General features: G+C 43.3%; 2 protein-coding genes across 3 annotated transcripts in view; one reads left to right on the forward strand and one right to left on the reverse strand.

The window, feature by feature from the left end:
* Window positions 1-2289: 2289 nt before the first annotated feature.
* On the reverse strand, window positions 2290-17861 carry SNAP29 (synaptosome associated protein 29). The gene is made up of 6 exons (XM_048513642.1): window positions 17728-17861; window positions 12814-13086; window positions 11368-11564; window positions 9129-9214; window positions 8225-8329; window positions 2290-4915 (listed from the first exon to the last, which is right to left on the reverse strand). Exons 2-6 carry the CDS (start codon window positions 13054-13056, stop codon window positions 4758-4760), a joined length of 789 nt encoding a protein of 262 aa, XP_048369599.1. The 5' UTR covers window positions 13057-13086; window positions 17728-17861; the 3' UTR covers window positions 2290-4757.
* A 387-nt stretch (window positions 17862-18248) lies between these two features.
* PI4KA (phosphatidylinositol 4-kinase alpha) overlaps window positions 18249-20631 on the forward strand; it is an 84820-nt gene continuing 82437 nt past the window's right edge. The window contains exon 1 of one of the 2 annotated variants that reach the window (XM_048513638.1): window positions 18249-18601. In XM_048513638.1, coding sequence (XP_048369595.1) covers window positions 18434-18601 — 168 coding nt within the window. In that variant the 5' untranslated portion in view covers window positions 18249-18433. The remainder of the gene's footprint in view (window positions 18602-20631) is intronic. The other variant, XM_048513639.1, reaches the window with a different exon arrangement.

Raw genomic sequence — 20631 nt, forward strand, 5'->3', positions numbered from 1 at the left:
TTTGTAAAGGAACCTCTTCTAAATGTTAGAAATGTTTTCAGGCAATTGGTTCATTTTACCAGGTATGGTGGTCATGTAGAAAGATTCATAAATGTTGGACAGATTATAGAATAAATGAAGAAGATTCATAAACTTAACTTCACTTTAAAACCAGAATTATTTGTGTCGAATATGATAAAAATGGGAACCATGAAGCACTGATATCATTTTTGCTTGCAAATCTTGTAATTTAGAAGAATAGTTGGATTTATACCCCACCTTTATCTCTTGTGAGGAGACTCAAGGTGGCTTACAAGCCCTTTCTCTCCCCACAACAGACACCTTGTCAGGTAAGTGGGGCTGACAGAGTTCTGGTGAGCAGCCCAAGATCCCCCAGCAAGAATGCAGGAGTGCGGAAACACATCTGGTTCAGCAGATAAGCCCCCGACACTCCGGGAGGAGTGGGGAATCAAACCTGGTTCTCCAGATTAGAATCCATATACGCTTAACCACACCACATTGGCTCTTTACTGGATGTATGGGGCTGTGATTTCATCAGTTTATCTGGAAGCTACCTCAGAAGCCTATGGCTGAGTGCGTGTGTGTGTAAAGTGCTGTCGAGTTGCTGCTGACTTAAGGTGGCCCAGTAGGGTTTCCCTGAGAGGAAGGAGTATAAACAAACAAAGTGTTCACAGTGGTGCTAGAACTGTACATGTTGTGACTGCTAGAGAAAACAGGGCTGTCCTCAAATGCCTGCAATTCGCTTACCACCAAGGAGCACAGTTGAACAATTAACTAGCCCATTTAAATCACATAAAAAGTGGGGCACTTCCGTTTCTGTTCCCAAAGAATGCCCAATGTGCTTCATCCCTACTGCTACCCACCTCCATAACCTGCCTATAACTCTTTCCAGCAGGCAGTGGGGAGAGGGAAGGCAGAAATTTGTAATCTGTTTATAGGAGATTCTTTCTCAGACTAGCCAGCCAACTGCCTCAGCTTCCGCAAGAAACATTCCCAGTTCCACACGCACACATTGTTTATTGCAACAACAATATTGTTATTGAGAGGAGACGGGCCATCTCCATAACTATTTCTTGAGCAATTCTCAGCATTAGCAAGACAGCAAGACAAAGGCGGACACTCTTAATGAACAAAGCATCTTTATTAAGCTTCTAACTGTCCAAAGGATGTTCAATGCTGCTTCAAACTCCAAATGTGCATTTCAGACAGCTTGTAATTAAAAAGAAATGGGTTAGCTTAGAAGTTGACCCAAAGACAGAAGTTAGCTAACAATAAAAGTTTCAGTCACTTCAACATCCCTATCACAAGAATGTATACTTCAGAATGATGGAGAAAAAGCCTTCATCATCAACCAAGAATTTAAGTGTCAGCTGCTTTCCAAGGCTGAAAGGCCTATGCTGAGTTATGAAATTCAGCCTCTCCTTTACAGAAGCACACTTTTGCAATCCAAAAAAAAAGAGAAAAAAAATGAATGCACTAATACGTTCACCAAGAATTCACAGGAAACTTCAGACTGAACAGAAGTCAGCGGAGGAGTAAATTAACTAGGCAGTGGTTCAACCCATGAAATGTACTTTTCCAAGGAAAAAACGAGCGCGGAGTTATCAACATGTCAGCGCAGTTGATTCCCACTGCAAATCTGCAGAAGTCCCCAAAAGGATCAGCCGCAATGCCTGAATGATTTTTATTCCAGTTTAACCTTGTTATACAGCTCCAGGGCTTTTATAAGGGTATTCTGAGGAACTGCAGCTCTTCAGTGCATGAGAACAACCTTAACAATGTAGCCTATCAGCTCCAGATGACAAACTGTTTTGATTGCCAGCAGCTCACACGCGAAGGCATTACCTGATAAGCAATGCCACTGCGCAATCTCTTCTCCACACCAATTATGGAGTAAGAAGGCATGTGTGTTTGGAATTCCTGAGCAAGGTTTATTGAAATGCAGACTGTGCAACAACAGAGATGGAAAGACTGTATTCTATATAAGCAACAAATACAATACATGTGCGGATATAAACTTTGCTGGTCAATATTGTTTTTTATTCCATGCAATGTATGAGCAACTCCATTTACAGCACTAGATAGGGCAATTTCTCACCAAACTAAAGTGGACTGTTAACACTTCAGACTACAAGCAGGGGCCATCATGAATGAATCTTAGGCTCATTCCGCACACGCAGAATAATGCACTTTCAAGCTGCTTTCAGGGCTCTTTGAAGCTGTGCGGAATGGCAAAAACAGTTGTGAAAGCAGCTTGAAAGTGCATTATTTTGCGTGTGCGGAATGAGCCTTAATTAAAAAGTTCCTCCAAGTAGCAAACTAGTACAATCGTATCCTTGACATGGTAGTTTTCTATTCAGAGATTTTCTTTCCTCTATTACGGAGGAACATTCAGTCATATAATCCTCAAATGACGTGATACAGTCCAAACACAAGTTTACCGCATCAATGAGAATTACAATAAAGGCTATGTACTCCACACAGATATATTAGAACTCTTTCCCCCCACTCAGGCTATAGGCTTCTACACTTCTCACTGTTCTCTGAATCTGGAGCTATGATGTATTTTATTCAGAAAAAAAACCAGACATGGCTCATGAGCATCTTTTAACCAATCTTTGCTCTAACCTAAGAAATGAATCAGAAGCTGAATATAAAATGCTTTCCAAATACACCTATCAACTTGCTACTTGAAAGAAAAATTGTTCAAAACATTAAGTTGTTCAAAAACTAAGCCTCCAGTAGTATCTGAAATGACCCTTAAGAAGGGAAATAGACAACATCCTGGTTTTCACAAGAGTTTTTTACAAAGTTTGCTGTACAGTTGAGTCAGTATTGCAAAACAGCTTTGTTTCTTCTTCTAGCCACATTACATTGCCTTCTACAGCAGCAGATGAAGAAACTGTAGTCACTAAAAGTAATATATATATATATAGGCAGGGGCTTCATTTGCCTAAGCAGAGTTTTGCTCTCTCCCTGTAAGACAACCCTAAAGTGGGCAGCAACCCCAGAGAAAGCCGAGAGAACATGAAAGACCAATTAGCAGGGGGGATTTTCTTTCCGATGTCAAAATATGGAAAACGGGACAAAGCTAAGGGACTTGCAGTATGTGTTAAGCACAGAACATTCCAAAAGGGAAGAAAGGCTTTCTATAGTATAGCTGCCACTATGATGCAAAGAGCATCCAAACTGCAGATTTCTCAGCCCGCCTGTTGGCAAAAGAAACCAAATGTAATTGGCATGTGGGGGTGCGGGAGGGGGAGAAGGCAGGTTTCCTTTGCTATTACTTCCCCTCAACATTATTTTAAAAATCAGAAGCTACAGCAATTGCCAGTCTAACCATCTACATTCCTATGGCAAGAAAGAAAAATCAAATAAACTAATGTATGTTGAAAGATTCCCTCCTCCCCTTGTCCTTCCCAAGTATAACTAATTGATAAACAACACATATGTCCTAAGATCGCTAAGAGAACTTACAGAGACTAGTCACTGAAATTTAACCTTGACCATGACAAGAGAGGTAGACAAAGGAAGTAACTATGGTAACTGGAAGGAGGAACTGATGTCTTGATACTGTAGCCCTGAGACTTCTGCCAAGTTTCCAAGGAACTAATAGAGGGTTAAGACAGAGGTCAATGTAAAAGTTCTTAGCAGTATACTCTTTTAATTGAGCCTTCGAGATGCCCAGCGGATAACTGGTGACTTTTGTGACAGCAACAATTATATTAATTATTGCAATTACCAGAGTTTACTATACTATGGTCCACCACAGGAACTCGAGAGATGGTATATGCTGCTGTGCATGTGTTCCCATTAAACATGGATGGTTTAAATGCTGTGCTTTCCCATTATGTAACACTGAGGCCATTATGTAGAACAAGTGGAAGGGAGGGAGAAAGACATGGTTTATTGCAACATGTGCTTACAAAGCAGTTGCTGGGAAATACTTCCTGGAACTAATGGGATAGGGAGTCATCCAGGAAGTGACTACAGTTAACCAGCAAGGATCCATGCCCAGGACAACCTTAAATTCCATGTTAACTAGTGCTTTTGAAACATACTCTTATCACAAAACTATAGAGCCTTGTTGGATGAACAAAGGGCACATATTGACTGGACAGGTGGACCTAATTTGATGGAACTGTCATTCCCCCAGGAGTGGATGGGGGAGATCTACTTTAAAATATTACAAGATTAAAAATACACTAATGCCTTTTGATCTAAATCTCATTTTCCAATTTCAGCTTGATCACAGAGGCAACCATCAAATACATGGAGAGATAACGTGCCGATAAAATCCACTAATTGTTGTGGCTCTGCTTCTGTGGGCACAGTTCGCACTATGCAAGGAAAGTTATTTCAACATCTCTCGGGTGTGCCCAAATGTTGAAATACAGATGAATAATAAATCTACATTTCATAAGAACAATGAAACATCAGCAACGCTTGTTTGAAAGAGGCCATAAATGCACTCCTATGCTACTGAAAGCTGGCAAAATGAAATTAATGATCAGAGAGGGGAAGGCAAGCGGCACATCAGATGCATGTGTTAGTTTACTGGTTTTCCACTCCATGGGTACATCAAAGAAGGCGGTTTAAATCTCTTATATTGCACTTTCGGTGATATAATTTTAATCACAAGGCATACCCAGTCATATTACCAGCATTAAAAACGGACATTTTCTCAAACAGTAGGACAATGTCTGTCGATATAAAGATCCAGCGAGCCTCATACAGGAATCAGAGACCAACACTCTTTAAAGCTGTCTGACTTTTTTGTCCGTGGTTTTAATATTGACGTCTAGATGATCAACTTTCGTGGTGAGGCGGTCTAGGATCTCGTCCTGGTCCTCGATTTCGGACTGCAAGCCAAGCGCTAGGTTCTTCAGACGGCCCAGCCCAGAGGACATTTCATCTACAAGAAGGTAGTAAAGAAGAGTCACCCTTACACAGTACCTAAATGCAGCTATAGTTGACAACTCCTATTCTCCTAGATACCCACTGCCCTAGCTGAGCCCAGGGGGAGAAGAGACAACAGCCAAGCACCCCTTCATCATGCTTAGATAGAGACCCTACTAAAACTGTTTTAGTTGTCACGTGTGTTATTTTTTAGCTATTGTAAGCCACAATGGGGACAGGGACTAAGAAAGTGTGGCTATAATACAGAGGGAGCACCAGGGATTTTTTGCAAGTGAATTCACAATAGAATGGGCCTTGCAAGAGTCTCCATTAAGGAGCTGATGGTGAAGGGAATGTTTACTAATTTTATTCTCTGAATGCCACTGCAGTTAAAAGAACCAATTAGGTGGCAGGTAATAGCCTGCAAACACTTACACTACAATAAATTTGTCTCTGAAGTGCTACAGATTCTGTTGTTTTGCAATAATGAACTGACACGCTATCCCTCTGAAATTCGTTCAGATATCGACACATCCTTTTTTACAGTCATCAGGCAGGGAAGAATTATTGGCTATTGCAGAAGCTGCCTTGAGCGGCTGTTTTTTTGGAATAAACATAAACAGCCGAGAACACTGCTTCTTCCAAGCCAACCCCAGCTGTTTGATCATTCTCTTTTAGGGAAGGAGCAGCACACATTAACCTTCCTCACACAGCTTTTATGATCAAGCAAGTGACTGGCAGGACAGCCAGGAAGAGCTGCTGCTGTGCCCTGACAGCCTCTCCTAGGGTGATTCCGCACAGCACGTTACCAGAAGAGCTCGACACAGTTGTCCGCACAGCCACAGATCTCGACCCAAGTCCAACTCTCCTTTGACTCACCTAAGCAGGATCTTCTCAAACCTGCTGGGAGGGAGTACTTTTTCGTGAAGTCATGTCGAGATCATGCTTCTGCGGACAGTCTGCTGAGCTCGACTCAACTCACCCCTCCAGCCAATCGCGTCACTCCTTTCTCTGCCCAATCAGGGCTTAGTTACCCTTTAACCAATCACGGCGCATTTTCGGCAAGCCAATTATAATCGGCCATGAAGATCATGCGTACAGCTGGAAAATCGCTGCACCGAAAAGCGAAATCTGAAAAGGGACCATTTGCTCATGTCGTGCACGGAGTGTCAGCCCAGCGATCGATTCCACGTCGCCCTACTGTACCTGCCTATTGTCTGTCAACCAATCACTAATGCTTGCTGCCTAGATCCCTCCCTCCCTACTTGCAGGAGGGATGTTCGAAGGGTGGTGGTCGGCAATTCGCCATTTCCCTGCTTCGAAATCCCTTGCTGAATTACAATCGATACCTATTGTGAGACTACCGCTTCCTCCTCTGATAGTGGTTCAGGTAGCAGAGGGGTCGGGAGAGGCATTTCCTGGAGGGACCGGGAGACAAGGGACTTGATTGAAATCTGGGGTGAGCTTGAGCTCCCCATTAGAATCAAGACATGCCAGCGTAACATCCATCTTTTTTAAAGGGTTGCGGCGGAGATGTGCATTAGGGGCCACAAAAGGTCTCCGCTGGAGTGCAGAAATAAATTTAAGGCACTCAAGAGAGATTATAAGCGGGTTGTTCAGCACAATTCCATTTCTGGAAACAGCCACAAAACCTGCCCCGACTTCGCGAGGGTGTCACAAAGTTCCTCCGGCGTTGCGACATGCTCGTAAAAAAAGGAATTTCACGTCTCCTGCCATGGGAAAGGGAACCAATCGGGGCAGAGGAGCGGATGACGCAAAGAGTCGCGCCTGCCCACTGAGCTCTGGTAAGTTGAGCCGAGCTCGGCAATGTGCAGATTAACAGCGAATCGGGCTCATGTGCCAACTTTTCGTGGCAGCCAATAGAATGCGAAGTAGGAAGAGGCGTGCCCACCCTATCCCACCCTCTGAGCTCGCCTAAGGGAGATCCAGCTCGGCCGATGGGTGGAACAACAGCAAGTCAGATTCATGAAGAAAATTTCGGCCGGATGCAAGTCGAGCTCTGCAGAATGTAGTGTGGGGAATCACCCCTAGTCTAACCTGCTGTAGTTACTCCCCTTGTCAATACCAGCGTTGCTAGAGACCCAGCCTAAAGTAGAAGTGACATGTGGAGGGCCAAACACGGCCTCACATTGGCCAGTACATTTAGCTGTCCCCTACACTGCACTTCAATCTCCTCCAAAGTGGGGTTCAGGAAGATTAAAACACAGGGGTATATTTTTAAATAAATGCAGTGCATGTGGGCAAGATGCGCTAAGCTCTCTCTTCTATTTCTCCTCTCTACACTCTTTCTTTCAGCCTTTTTATTCAGCCTGGCAGACTTCAGATACTTGAGCCGATCTGGGATGAAAATATTGACCAACAAACCAAGGACCAAGTCAAGGTACAGAAGGGCGAAGGTCAGAAGGGCGCAGGTCAGAAGTTTTTCATGTGCACGTCTTACATGAGGATTGCTCTGTTGAGCTCTGAACTAAGAGAAACTGCCTATGTCTCCTCCCCATGTGCTTTCAATTTAAAGAACTCAGAACAGACCTAGCCACTGATCTTCCAGATCCTTCTACACTTTTTTCTTTTGAATCAGACACAAAGACATCCAACCAAAACAGATAAGATGTAATATCTAGGAGATCAGTAACGAGATCCATTCTGAGAATCTTCAACCTGAGTGCTTGCTATTACCATTTGTGGTGATGGTGGCGGGGAGATAAAGCATTTGTCTTTATTCCCCACCCTCTTCAGTTTGCAGTAGTTTTATAGAGAATATAAGCAAAATATTTCCTTTTGCCATGTGAGTGAGAGCGAGAGAGAATGTAGCTTTCAACAGTATCTTTTTTTCTATCAGCCATACCATCTGCTTTTCAAAGAGAGTAAGAAAAACATGTAACCTGTTTCTGCCTAGCAGGCATAACACAAGAAAACAGACTGGCAAGCAAATATGACCCTTTGCTGCTTAAACACAATCAAGAAAGGCCTTGCCAGACTCCAAAGACTGGCAGAACTAGGGTGTTGTGGGTTTTCCGGGTTGTATGGCCGTGTTCCAGTAGCACTCTCTCCTGACATTTTGCCTGCATCTGTGGCTGGCACCTTCAGAGGATTCTCTGAAACGTCAGGAGAGAATGCTACTGGAACACGGCCATACAACCCGGAAAACCCACAACACACTAGTGATTCTGGCCATGAAAGCCTTTGACAATACACTGGCAAACTGCTGTGCACAAACATTTCTACTGGGATGATCCTTTTCAGCCAATGGAAAGGCTTACAGAACCAGTGAGAGTTGCCTACGAGTTAACTGAAGGCGTCTTACCTAAATTGCTGTCAACTTTCTGATGGTATGATCGCAGATATTGATTTTTGGGATAATTATCTGCTGGGACTGAAGAATTTGAACTGGCTTCTATGGAACTGCCGTCTGCGGAGAAAGAGAAACACATCTTTAAAACAAAATAGACACATATTAAAAATGATGATTTCATTAGTGTGAGTTTTGAAGAACTGTCTGGTTCTGGGGCAATAATTCGGGCTTCTTATTGTATTACTGGAACCCTTTGCAAGTCTATAAGAACACTGCAGCTCTTTCTTTCAGACCCAACAATCATTAATCATGCCTTGTAATCCCCACAGAGTCTCATGCAATAGGTCAATTTTATCCCCTATGGCTTCAGTATATTGAGTTGTTTATCAGCGCCAGGGTATTTCAATATGCAGCATGTGGGCTATGTTTGGTTCTTGATCCAAAAAGCTCAAACTGTTCTCAAATGGAATATTTGAAGAGTAGTTTCTGCATCACAGACCACTCTTAAATTGTGTCATTGGCATGTTCAATAATTGAGTTCAGAAAAATACTGAGTTTGTCTAAAAAAAATCCTATTTCAACTCAAACGTGTGTTCTTGGCTGCTTATGATACGCGACTGCACAGTAATCGAGATTTATTGCTTCAGTTACTGATTGATGCTTTTTGGTAAATGTAGAACCAATATACAGATACTGGCCTCATCTCCACATGTGCGACGGCTATACACTGTTAGATACAGGACCAGCATAAATAATCCCCACCCCACCCATGAGATCTGAATCCTGTACTGACTCATAAGACTAACACAGTCCTCAAGCAACTTCTGTCTTCTACAGATCGAAAACATATATATTTAAAAATGATACTCAAAAGAAACTACTTGCAAGTGAATGCAATAAACTAGATTTAACAAACCTGAATTATCCAGCTTCCTTAAGTTTGGATGACTCTCCTGGTACTTTGACTCTTGTTCCTTACTGACTGCCATGGCTTCTTTTAATCTGAGGATAGAGAAAACCATTGCATACAGGTCTGTCTGCAAATCAAAAGGGGCCTCCATCAAGAACAATGGCTTTTGCATTTGAATGTCTATTTTCCTTCGGGTTTCATTATCAACCTGTTACTATCGAGTCAGGGGTAAAAATGAAAATCATGGCAGCCAGAACCACAATTTCCTTGAGGTTCCTTCAACAAGGCCGGGTCACAAAATTGCAGTCCCAAAGACCACTGCAATGGAGAACTGCTACTCTGCTAAAGAAAATTATATCGTGGGTACATACTGTGGAATGTCAGATGCTGAAATCTGTGGGGGAAACAGAACTTCTTTGAGCTTACACACAGAATGCAATCACATAGTCAGGACAGGTTTCCCTCTCAATGGCCTGGCACAGTGAACAGTGAAACTCCCATTAGGGATGGGGATCAGTCTGCAGAACCAGGTGTGTTCTCCCTCAAATGAGAACGGATTTACACAGGCAGCGGCTGGCAGCAACTTTTCCCAAAAAGTGATAGGAGAGGGAAAGGATTAATATTTCCCGTTTCTTTCCTTGTACCTTCCTTGATAGGACAAGTAAATTTGGTAAAAAAGAAAAGAAGAAAAACATAACATAGGCCTGTTCTGCATATGTCTGTGAAGCGACGGTCCATAGGTATAAACCAGGGGTCTGCAACCTGCGGCTCTCCAGATGTTCATGGATTACAATTTCCATCAGCCACTGCCACCATGGCCAATTGACCATGGTGGCAGGGGCTGATGGGAATTGTAGTCCATGAACATTTGGAGAGCCGCAGGTTGCAGACCCTATGCCGGTGGAGACCCAGGACCATTTGCACGCTTCCGTGCGGATGGTCCTGGAGCTGCTGCAGCCCGCAGAGGCACCTTTGCACAGAGGCGCCTCCATTTTGTTTGTAAATTTCCCTATCCTTTCCCTGCGGACCTCTGCAGGGATGAGGGGACAAGCCCCCGTACCCTTGGCAATGCCATGAAGGTGGGAGGGCAGGAGGCATGTCCCCTTGTCCCTCCAGAGCTCCACACGTGAAGGGAAGGTAAGTTTACAAACAAAACAGAGGCACCTAAAAGCAGCGCCTCCAACCCGGTGCCGTTCACTTGGTACTGGGTGCAAAACGCTATTTCTAAAAAGACTCACTAGTTTAGCGAGTCACAGAAACAGCGTTTTCCCACTGGTTGGGGGGAGAAAGCACGGTGCTGCCTCGTTTCAGAGGCAGCGGTCATGAGAAGTTCTCCTCCCAACCGGTGTTTTTACCAGCCCTGCACCAGTGTTTTTGGCCTATGTAGAGTAGGCATTAGATGAGCATTCAGTTTCATTTTAGAAGCTGGGTTGTTGATAGTTTCACATACTGCTGACACTATGCAGAACAAGGGGGAATTAACGTTCTCAATCTTGGAATCCAAAGAAACCACTTAAATGTCTATCCACGTAGGTTGGATACTTCTAAGTTACAAAAATACCAGGGTCTTTTAAATTATTATCTGCCTTGGTTCAATTTAGAGAAAGGTTGGCTACGCTGTTCTAGAAGTAGTAAATTAGCGAGATAAAAGCTTAATTTAGAAAACCCATTACAATATATTTTGGACTCCCTGAAAATAGGCAATGGGTGTTAATGGATCAAGTGCCTTGGTAATCACTTGGTGTTCAAAAACGTTTTAAATCTTTCCCCAATCTAAGGCAGAGCTAGGGGCTGAATATAACAGAAAGATCTGAGTCTGGGACTCACACAACCACTTCCACTTAAATTTTCAATCTTCAAGATGGATTTACATTATACTAGGTCAATTCATGCAAATCATATCTGATCGAGAATTAACCCTGGGCTTGAATGTTTTCTCCTCTTATCTCTTTCTCCTTTGGTACCCACAGTTAGTTACTTCCCAGTTCAGTTAATCTGTCTTCCTAGATTGGAAGCGAGATTCAAACAATCCTGGTTCTCAAGTCTGTGTTTGGACAGCAAGCATGAACAAAGAGTCTGCTGGTTTGGATGGAATGGCAACCCACAACTAACTGGCTCAAAGTGAACAAAGGAGAGTAGATGAGCACAAGTCGTGCTTCTGATTATAACGGCTGGAAAAAATTATGAGTCTCAATCCATTTAATACCTTTAGCATCTACTCTAGAAGCCCACTTAGGTAACTTACCTGTTGCTTGCTTGATAATCAGAGGCTCCGTTCTGCTCAGGCTTGGTCTCCGGTGGCTTGGCTTTAAAGTAATTTACGAAGCCACCAAACATACTCTTAATACTGTTGATGTGTCTCTGGCTTGTTTTTAAATCCTGCTCCATCTTGTCCACCATTCGCTCGCTACGTTTCAAAGCCTCACCCTGCCGTGTAAGTTCCTACAGGAAAGGGAGGTGGACATTGAGTTTTCCAAACAGTAAAATCTTCAAGGCCTGCACTTCTTATATTGAATTGGAAGGGACAGGGATTTACAGAGTTCTTCAGCGAGTTGCAATGTAGCGCTTGAGATGGGAGGTAGGGAGATTTAGTGGTGATCCTTTGCATTTCCACAACATTCATTTGAATGGTTAAATATTGATATAGCAGGAGATCAGAAGCTAAGATACGGCCAACATGAAATTTCACCAAACGTATACACATTTCATGCATCTTAAATGTAGCATTTCAAAGCTCACAGCGTGGAACATTTGACCAGTTCAGTAGTCCTGCACTAAAACTATATATTAAAAAAAATTGTAGCACTGCTGGGTATATTCCTCTACTTTGAACCCATGGCTCTTTCAGTAAGGTCTCAACGAGTTTAATAGGGAAGAAGGAGGTTCCTACTGGCTGTACCTTGAGCCTTCAGGAAGCACCGCAGCTGAGTTTAAATTAAGTTCCTCCACAGTAATGACAGGAAAAAAACCTGGCCAAGTCTACTTTAATTTTCCTGGCAATGTCAGTGCTTTGGGCTTTAATAAAATCCTTTCACTATGATTTATACCAGTTTTAATTTATGACATTATACTTATTTTAATTTCAAAGGTTTAAGAAACAATCTAAACTCAGGATAATATTCTGCTTTTCCTCTCTGCTTGAGAAATGTTTCTCAACACCAGAATACAAGGAACTTTCCAAGGTTATATGGAAGGGCAGGTTTCTGATACCATGGGGCTTATCTGTTTCAGATTACAATGTGGAAAAACAAAAGGAAGGAAGAACAGGGGCACGAGCCATTCTAGAGACTTATAGCTTGGTGAGAAGTGGGAATTGGGTTTAAGCCAGGGTTATCCATGACAGGGTAATCCCTCTCTGATGTGATCCTACCAACTTTTCTGGTCATCTTTGGAGGTCCTGCTTTGAGTGCCTCCCACCATCTAAGGCTGAATGGATAGCAAACCAAAAAAGGGTCATGACACCAAAACTTTGGAACGCCCTCCTGCCAGTAGGTGAAGACTTTGTTTTAGTTGGTGTTCCCTCACTAAAGAAATGTCACCATTTCTGAACGAGACCATCTTGGAAGACATTATATGTAGTTCTACTTGCCACAAAGCTTGCATCTTAAGAAGAAGAAATAACTGTAGAGAGGTGTCTTAGCAGACTGAACACTGATTAAGCAGACTGAAGAAGGTCCCATTTCTTGCTTACCTCTGCCATGTCTACTCCAACATGTTCCGATTCATAAATAAGGGAGAGTGACCTATGAGTGCTATCCACAGTGGCCTGGGATCGCCTCAGAACTTCTTGCTGCAGATACCTCTGTTTATCAGCAGGTTCCCTGCACTCTCTTTCAGCAGGGTCATCGTCATTTCTGGCATTCCACTTCACTGGCTTCAAACTGTCGTCTTCGTCATCATCAAAAGGATTGTAGCTTTTTGGATAAGCGGCCATTATTGCAGCTACAAATCTTTTGTTTTAATACTGCGAATGTAAGCAAAACAATGGCAGAACAAAGTTAAATCGATGTCCTTCACACCCTGACCGAGTTCTTCATTTCAGAAACAGCTATAACCCATGCGATGGACAGTCAAACGCAATAAAAGTAATAATGTTTGACTAACACTTAGATAGGTACAATGGACAGAGATACACGAAGAAGGGCAGCCAGTTAAGATTCTCCCCCTCAACCAAAAACCAACAGAACTTATTTAACAGATTCTCTCCTTTCCTTCTTTGTATTTGTCAAATACTGCCCTTTGGATCAGTGGCCCGGAGGCATGAGAGGCAAAAGGGAAACTATAAGTTATGTTTTGGGAACAAACACACTAAATCCAGTGAGCCAAAGTCACAACTGTGCCTTTTCCAGCTCATCTGTTTGCTATCTCAAGATGTCTGTTTAGCAGCAGGCTTTCTGCAGTGAACTTGCACTTGAACTCTAGTACTTCACAATATGCATTGAACGGACAGATCAGTAACAGTGAAGCCCAGCCTGTCAATTCAATAGCAAGTTAGGCTGGATACCTTTCAGGCTTTACAATAATACATCTATAACTGCATCTGTTTCTGCTGCTACTGATGCCACCAAAATGTTTTGATTTAAAATCTTTATCCTTTTTTGCTTTTTAAAATTTGACCGAGCAGAAGAAACAGTATACTTGATTTCAGCTGTCTTGCTTAAATGTAATGCTTTCAAAAAAGTTTCAGCTGGTGTGGTTTTTCAAAATCCCCACTTGATCCCACAATTTCCCCCCTCACTTCTCTTCAGGACAGTCCCTGCTACTTCAAACCCTCTGTAAAACTTCCCCTCTCTTAAATTATCATGGACTTTTAACAAATCTTTTACACATTCAACCACCATTCATAACCAAACAGGAAAGCTTGAACAACAACAACAAAAAACCTAGGAGAAAACAGTTTGCTGAAAGATGTAGACAAAGATCAAAGGTTTTTAAAAGTTGGATATATTTCCACAGCCTTTCCCTGAATTTCTTTTACACTTTAATTTCAATAGCCAAGAAACAAGCTACCCTTAAGATATTTTTACATCGTCACGCATAAAGAAAACAACTCACGAGGAGTAGCCAAGTTACTCTTGCATTAGATCAAGGGTCTGCAATCTGTGGCTCTCCATATGTTTTGGGCCAATTGGCCATGCTGGCAGGGGCTGATGGGAATTGTAGTCCATGAACATCTGGAGAGCCACAGGTTGCAGACCCCTGCATTAGATGAAGAGAGCTTGACTCGCAATAGTTTATGCAAGAATACACTTGGGTTAGTCTTCAAGGTGTCACCAGGCTTCTGTATAATTTAACAGCAGAAAGTGATGTACATCTTGCTATTATGGGAATCAGTTGCCTGTTTTTGTATTTTGCCAGCATCTGTCATATTTTTCCCTTGGCCTTCCTCTCTATGCCTCTAACCATTGTACAATTGCGTGCAGTTTTTAAAGATAATTCCTTAGCTACATGAAGTCATCATGGAGTGAAATCCAGGGTTCGTGGTTAACCCTGGTCTCAGGACAACTGGATGCACTGAACTGTGCCAACTACCTCTCCGCAGCAGTACTCTGAAAGCATTTTGCTTAGCTCCCCCGATTTAACTCACAAGGATACTTACTGGCTTTGTAAACTGATCCTGACACACACAGAGCTCCAACTCTCAAGGGTAATGAGAAAAAACCACTCAGACCAAGAAGGCACTCTGTGTAACCAAACCTCAATCCAAGGTAAACAAAAAGGTACTTGTGCAAGCATGCTTCCACTTCTTTGGAAGCGTTTGGAGACGTTGTCCTACAGTTACAATGTGGTAAGGATTTGTGTTCATAAAATGACCACAATCATAGTTGCTTGTAAGCAAGCCACAAAAAAACCAATGATACTGACCTGGGTAACCCAGACTAGCCTGAACTCATCAAAGCTCAGAAGTTAAGCAGGGTCAACCCTGGAAAATATTTGAATGGGAGAACACCAAGGAATCCCAGGGCTACTATGCAGAGGAAGGCATGGCAAACCACCTTTGTTGGTCTCTCACCTTGAGATCCCCTCTGGGTTGCCATAGTAAGTCAGATGTAGCTTGATGGCAAAAAATATATAAAACCCCAGTAATGAGCAATGGGTTACTCATTTTAAGGGGCTTATTTGCCAGTCAATACAAATAGGAATGAAGCATAAACATTCAATAACAGTAGTAGTATCATGTTTTCATTAACCTTCTCTTCACCAAACTAAACATCCCCGACTCCCAAAGTCTCTCCTCGTAGGCCATGGATTCCAGACCTTTTACCATTCTGGTATCTCTGGAGCTAACATGTTTAACAGCAATAAGTAGATAAAATAGATCTGATCAGCACTGTTGTCTCTCTCTGCCAGTTTGTTCATAGTTATCTTTAAGGGTGCAAAGTTTCAAGAAGGTCCACGAAACAGGATCACTGAGGGTGGAGTAGATTTGGACAAGAGAGTCTGCAGATAAATGAAAGCAGGGAAGGGCAAGCAGTGAAAACTTCTAAGCAGAATATTCCAAAAGATTTGGGGGATATGTTTCTGAATTCTAACACCATTGATTTTAGAATGCAAAAACTAAGGTGACAGAAGGCTTTACGAGAGACTACGTTTGGAAATATATTGTAATTCCTGTACCCTGTGTTTAAGGCAGGGATGTGTGTAAAATGTATGTAACCCTAACCCCTAACCCTTCATCCAGATGTATACATTCAAGTTTTTCTCCTGTCCTGAACTCATCGGCTTACTGGTGACCTCCCCACTTGGCCATTTCATCCTTATGTTCACCCTGCAAGGTCGATAAGGCTGCGAGTGAGCTTCTGGCCCAGTGCCACCCAACAAGCTTCACGGCCTAGTGGGGAACTGACTTCCTCCACTAACTCAAGGCTGCAACCCAGTGGTTTCCAGGCTTCTCAGGTGCCACCTTTTAACCTGAGGTGGCAGCTTTGGACCTGTTAAGTTGGACGAATGTGACATCAGAGGAGAATGTGACAGGAAAAGCAGGAACAGGAATGACCTTCCTTTGGCATCTTCTCAGCGTACATGCGAAGAGAGTCCAGGAAAAGTGGTGCCTTTGCTTTCAAAGCAGCCCACCAGAGGTATGCCCTTCCAAAAAGATGCACCCTCCCCCGCCAACCATGGCATTTTTAAAAGGACTTATAACCTATCCAAGTGTCTCAGACAACAGGTCGAAGTCTACTGCTCCACACTGGCTGTGCCCATGAATGCACAAAGCTTCCTTATCTCAATAATGTCAGGGGATAGCCATGTAACTCTGCAGCAGCAAGGCAAAAGCACAAGTCCAGGAGCCTCTTACAAGGATACCAACATTTATTCTGGCACAAGCTTTCCTGAGTCAGGCAGTTCACGTCATCCGATGCCCAAGGTGCTCATACACTAAGCGTGATTACCTGAACTGAGTCAGTCTGTCATGATCAGCAGTGCCTGTTTTGACAGATGACTCACCACGCTCTCATGCCACAGCTTCCAACCTTTTAGCCCTGCTCTGGCCTGGAAGTTCATGGGACATACATACATACATACATACATACATACATACATACATACATACATACATACATACATACATACATACATACATACATACTATCTATCTATCTATCTATCTATCTATCTATCTATCTATCTATCTATCTATCTATCTATCTATCTATCTAATAGTCTGCTTTTCTCACTGGGGCTCAAGGTGGATTACATATAGTGAGACCTGGCATCCATTTCTCTCTCTCACCCTATTTTACCTCAGAGGTCAGTTGATGAGAGGATAATAAAGAAATGGGTCGAATGATATTGTAAGTCTCTCTGAGAAAAGCAGATACAAATAGCTACGTAAAACAACTACAAATACCATCAAGCGCTCGTTAACTCACATTATGCTTATCAAAACCCAAACACTCATACAAAATAAATAATGCTGAATATAAACTCCCTGCCCACAGGAAAGCTAGCAAGTCAGGGCTGGAGGTTCGTTTTCTTGACATGCCGCTCTTCGACGTGAATTGAGGTTTTGTGTGTGAAGCATATCGTCGTGTTAAGACTCAAGCTGACTGCTTCAGGGAGAAGTCTCAATCCAATAATAACTTGCACCTAATGGCTTACTAACATCTGTCTAAAGTGACATGATCTTTCAAGTTATGGGCTGCATTAAAACTTATACCCTCTATATAGTGGAAATTACATATCTAAATTAGGAGAAATACATATATAAATTGGGTATGTAATACCCTATATAGAGGATATCTCATGCCCTGTATGGAGGGGAAATTGGTATCTCATACCCTCTATACAAGAGAAATGTCATATCTAAATTAGATATACGATTTCCCCTATATAAAGGGTCTGAGATAGGTTAATATCTTGAGGAATCGTGTCACTTTAGACAGAGGTTAGTAAAGTCAACAGGTGCAAATTATTATTGGAGTGAAATAATTCAGCTGCATGTACTACCCTATTATTTTATCACGGTCGGTTCAGGGAGAAGCCAGATGAGGGGGAACAACAGATCGCAGCCTCGATTATTTGAAACGAAAGAGAAGTAAGAGAAAATAAAGTATTAAAATTCAACGGCCTGAAGAATCCCCCCCGCCCCGGGGGCCCGGCTCACCCACCGTCGTTCAGCCGCCCGTTTCCCCCTCAGATCTCTTCGCCTTCTCACTTCCCATCACGAGCGAAGGCGGGGATGACGCCCCGTCCAGAGGCTCCTTGGAGCAAACCATCTCTGAAGGAAGGGGGGGGGTGACAAGAGGAAATGCGACACAATACGCAAGCCTTGGGAACGAACCAAGTGCTGCCTTAAAGGGAGGGAAAGAATAAGGGTGTTGGGTTTTTTTGCTTTCGCTTTAAGGGCAAAAAACAGTCAAATTAGATGAAATTTGTAAACCATTTGTAAATCTATTTTACATTTGTTTTTGGAAGGGCACCACCCCGGAAGTGAAGCAACCAAGGGCGCTGCCATGTTGGCCATCTCCCCTCTTTTAGACCTTAAGAAAGCCGCCATAGGGTTGCCCTACCAAACGTCATATCCTTCTCGGCACCAGTTGAACGGCTTTTCCTACTCCCGCATCGCAGGCCTAGTCTAGCGAGCCTTCACCATAGAGATGTCAAAGGCTAGTGCGGCAACTCCACCTTCGGGCTTCCCACAGCGGAAACTCAGACCTCGTATTCTCGTTCTAGCCGTGCGGGGCTGTCAGCTGTGAGAAGGCAGAGGTGTTCTCGCGAGAAGAACGGCCGGAGCGGACCGTGAGGGAAAAAGGGGGAGGGGCAGCAGCGGAGAGCGATGAGAGGCCGGGAGTGACATTCTGAGGCGCAAAATGTCGGCTTTGGCCGTAGCGACGGCGGCGGCCGCCACGGCTGCTGCAGTGACGGTGGCGCGCTCGGAAAAGCCCAGCAGCCCTGGCTCGTCTCGGGGCTTCTACTTCAACACGGTTCTGTCGCTCGCCCGTTCGCTGGCCGTCCAGAGACCCGCTCCGCTAGAGAAGGTGCGGGGGGGGGCTTCCCAATCCAGGGAGGGGGGAATGGATACGTCACATTGGGGGCGGGGTCTGTGGCTCGCCCGACAGGTGTCACTCCTGTTGACGTGTCTCAATGTAGAGACCGTCCCTATAAACACTGTCGACATTTTAATTTCTCTTTAGTATATACCTTTCCCCTGATGCATGCCCCTTTCTGTATTTTGCCCTCACAACAGCCCTGCCAGGTAGGGAAAGGAAGGAATTGGCCCAACATCACCTCTCAAGTTTCGTGGCAGAGTGCAGATTGTAACCTGGATCTCCTGCTTCCATTCCTTCAGATTTAGCATATATGTTAGTAATAGAAATTTTTTTTATTGGTAATGAGGTCTACTCTGTTAGGGCGGCATACAGTGCAGCTGACTTTGCAAGTTCAGCAATGTATGAAGAAGCCTTCCTGGATCAGGCCCTGAAAGAGGAACTGTGAGGGTAGAACATATGCTTGGCATGCAGGAAGGTCCTAAGGTCAATCCTCAGTGTCTCCAGTTAAAAGGACCAGAGAGTAGGTCTGACATGAAAGACCTTTACCTCAAATCCTGGAGAGTTACTGCCAGTCAAAGTACCGAATCCTGACCTTGATAGACTGAGGATGTTCATGTATCTGATAAATCCTGCATCCCTGTTCAGTGGTTTGCTGGGTTTGTATTTATCAGAGTGTTCAAAGTGGTGGAAGGGAACACAAGAAGGCTTCACGTATATTTTGAAAATGTGAGAGCTTTGTAAGTGACTTTGAGGAATTCATGGTCAAAATCTGGGACAAGACCTGTTAGATGAAGCCAAGGGTTTCTGTCATCTTGCAGCATCCCTGTTTCCGTCAGTGTTCATCTAGATATGCATGTAACAGGGCAGGCAAGTAACAGTGTTCTCCTTTTGTTGCTGTTTCCTCCCTGCCCCATATATGGAGTTCAAATGAGAAGTAACCCAGAACATGGTGATTTTATTTTATTTATCTTTTATTTTATCATGGTTTGTAGATGCTCGGAGGCCTGTTTACCATCCTTTATAAAGAACACAAAGTCTGCTATAGGGTCAGACTAAGGGTACATTTAGTCCAGTATTCTTCTTTCCAATCATGTTTTATTGGATGCTTTCAGAGTTTTCCAACTGAGCAGGGTACTAAAGTGGTTCCTACCTCAGGTTGTTTGTACCTTAGTCCCTAGTATTCAGAATCCGACTGCCTTTAAATCTGAGGTTTCATTCTTTGCTGACCCTATGCTGCACAATAAACAGGTATATGTGCGTTGTGAAAGAGGTATATGCATGATGTGAGAACAGTCTTTTTTTGCTGGTGGTGCATGCTGGTTGTGCTTCTGCATCACATGTACTTCTCTTCGTGGTTATGCTCTAGACACAAAATGTGCAAATAGCTAGATGGGCTTACAAGCCATTCTGCGGTAGGATATAGGGATAGTATTCTCCCTCCCCCACTTTTCTTCACAGATGTTCAGATTTAGACAGAGTTCAAGGCCAGCAATGCTAACAAATGGTGTGGAATTTCAGAAAACGTGTAATTGACACAGCTGACTATTTCTGACAGTTCCTTTTTCTTCTTAAAGGAGGTTGTTTAAGACTAGAAAGCCCCTTTATTAGGTCAGGGCATGGATGAGAATTGCAAGTTGATTTTCAGTCCTGGCTGCCAGGTTCTTGCTAGCTGGATTAAGTGTTGGCCATGGATTTGAGTTCAGCTTCCATCTCAGACTTGGAACAAGTCATAGCCTTTCTTGCATTCTCAAAATGGTGGGAGATGGAGGGAGGGGGGGATTGAATTTGCTCCTAGGTTGTTGTTGAAATTTGCAGTTATTCCTGTGCCTTGCTGACCAGGGAATATAGGAGAAGGTGCTAGTGTCCTTCTTTTAGATGTTGTGTTCAGATTTGGCCAGGGTAAGCAGATATTTTTCTGTTTGTTTACCTCAGTTCTTGCTTAGGTTCAAGGTGGATTATGAAATATAAATACAATGAAATAAGACTGCATAAGACATGCAGTGACTAGAGCTGGAAAC

The sequence above is a fragment of the Sphaerodactylus townsendi genome, linkage group LG13 (genome assembly GCF_021028975.2).
Source record: "Sphaerodactylus townsendi isolate TG3544 linkage group LG13, MPM_Stown_v2.3, whole genome shotgun sequence".
NCBI classification, from domain to species: Eukaryota; Metazoa; Chordata; class Lepidosauria; order Squamata; family Sphaerodactylidae; genus Sphaerodactylus; species Sphaerodactylus townsendi.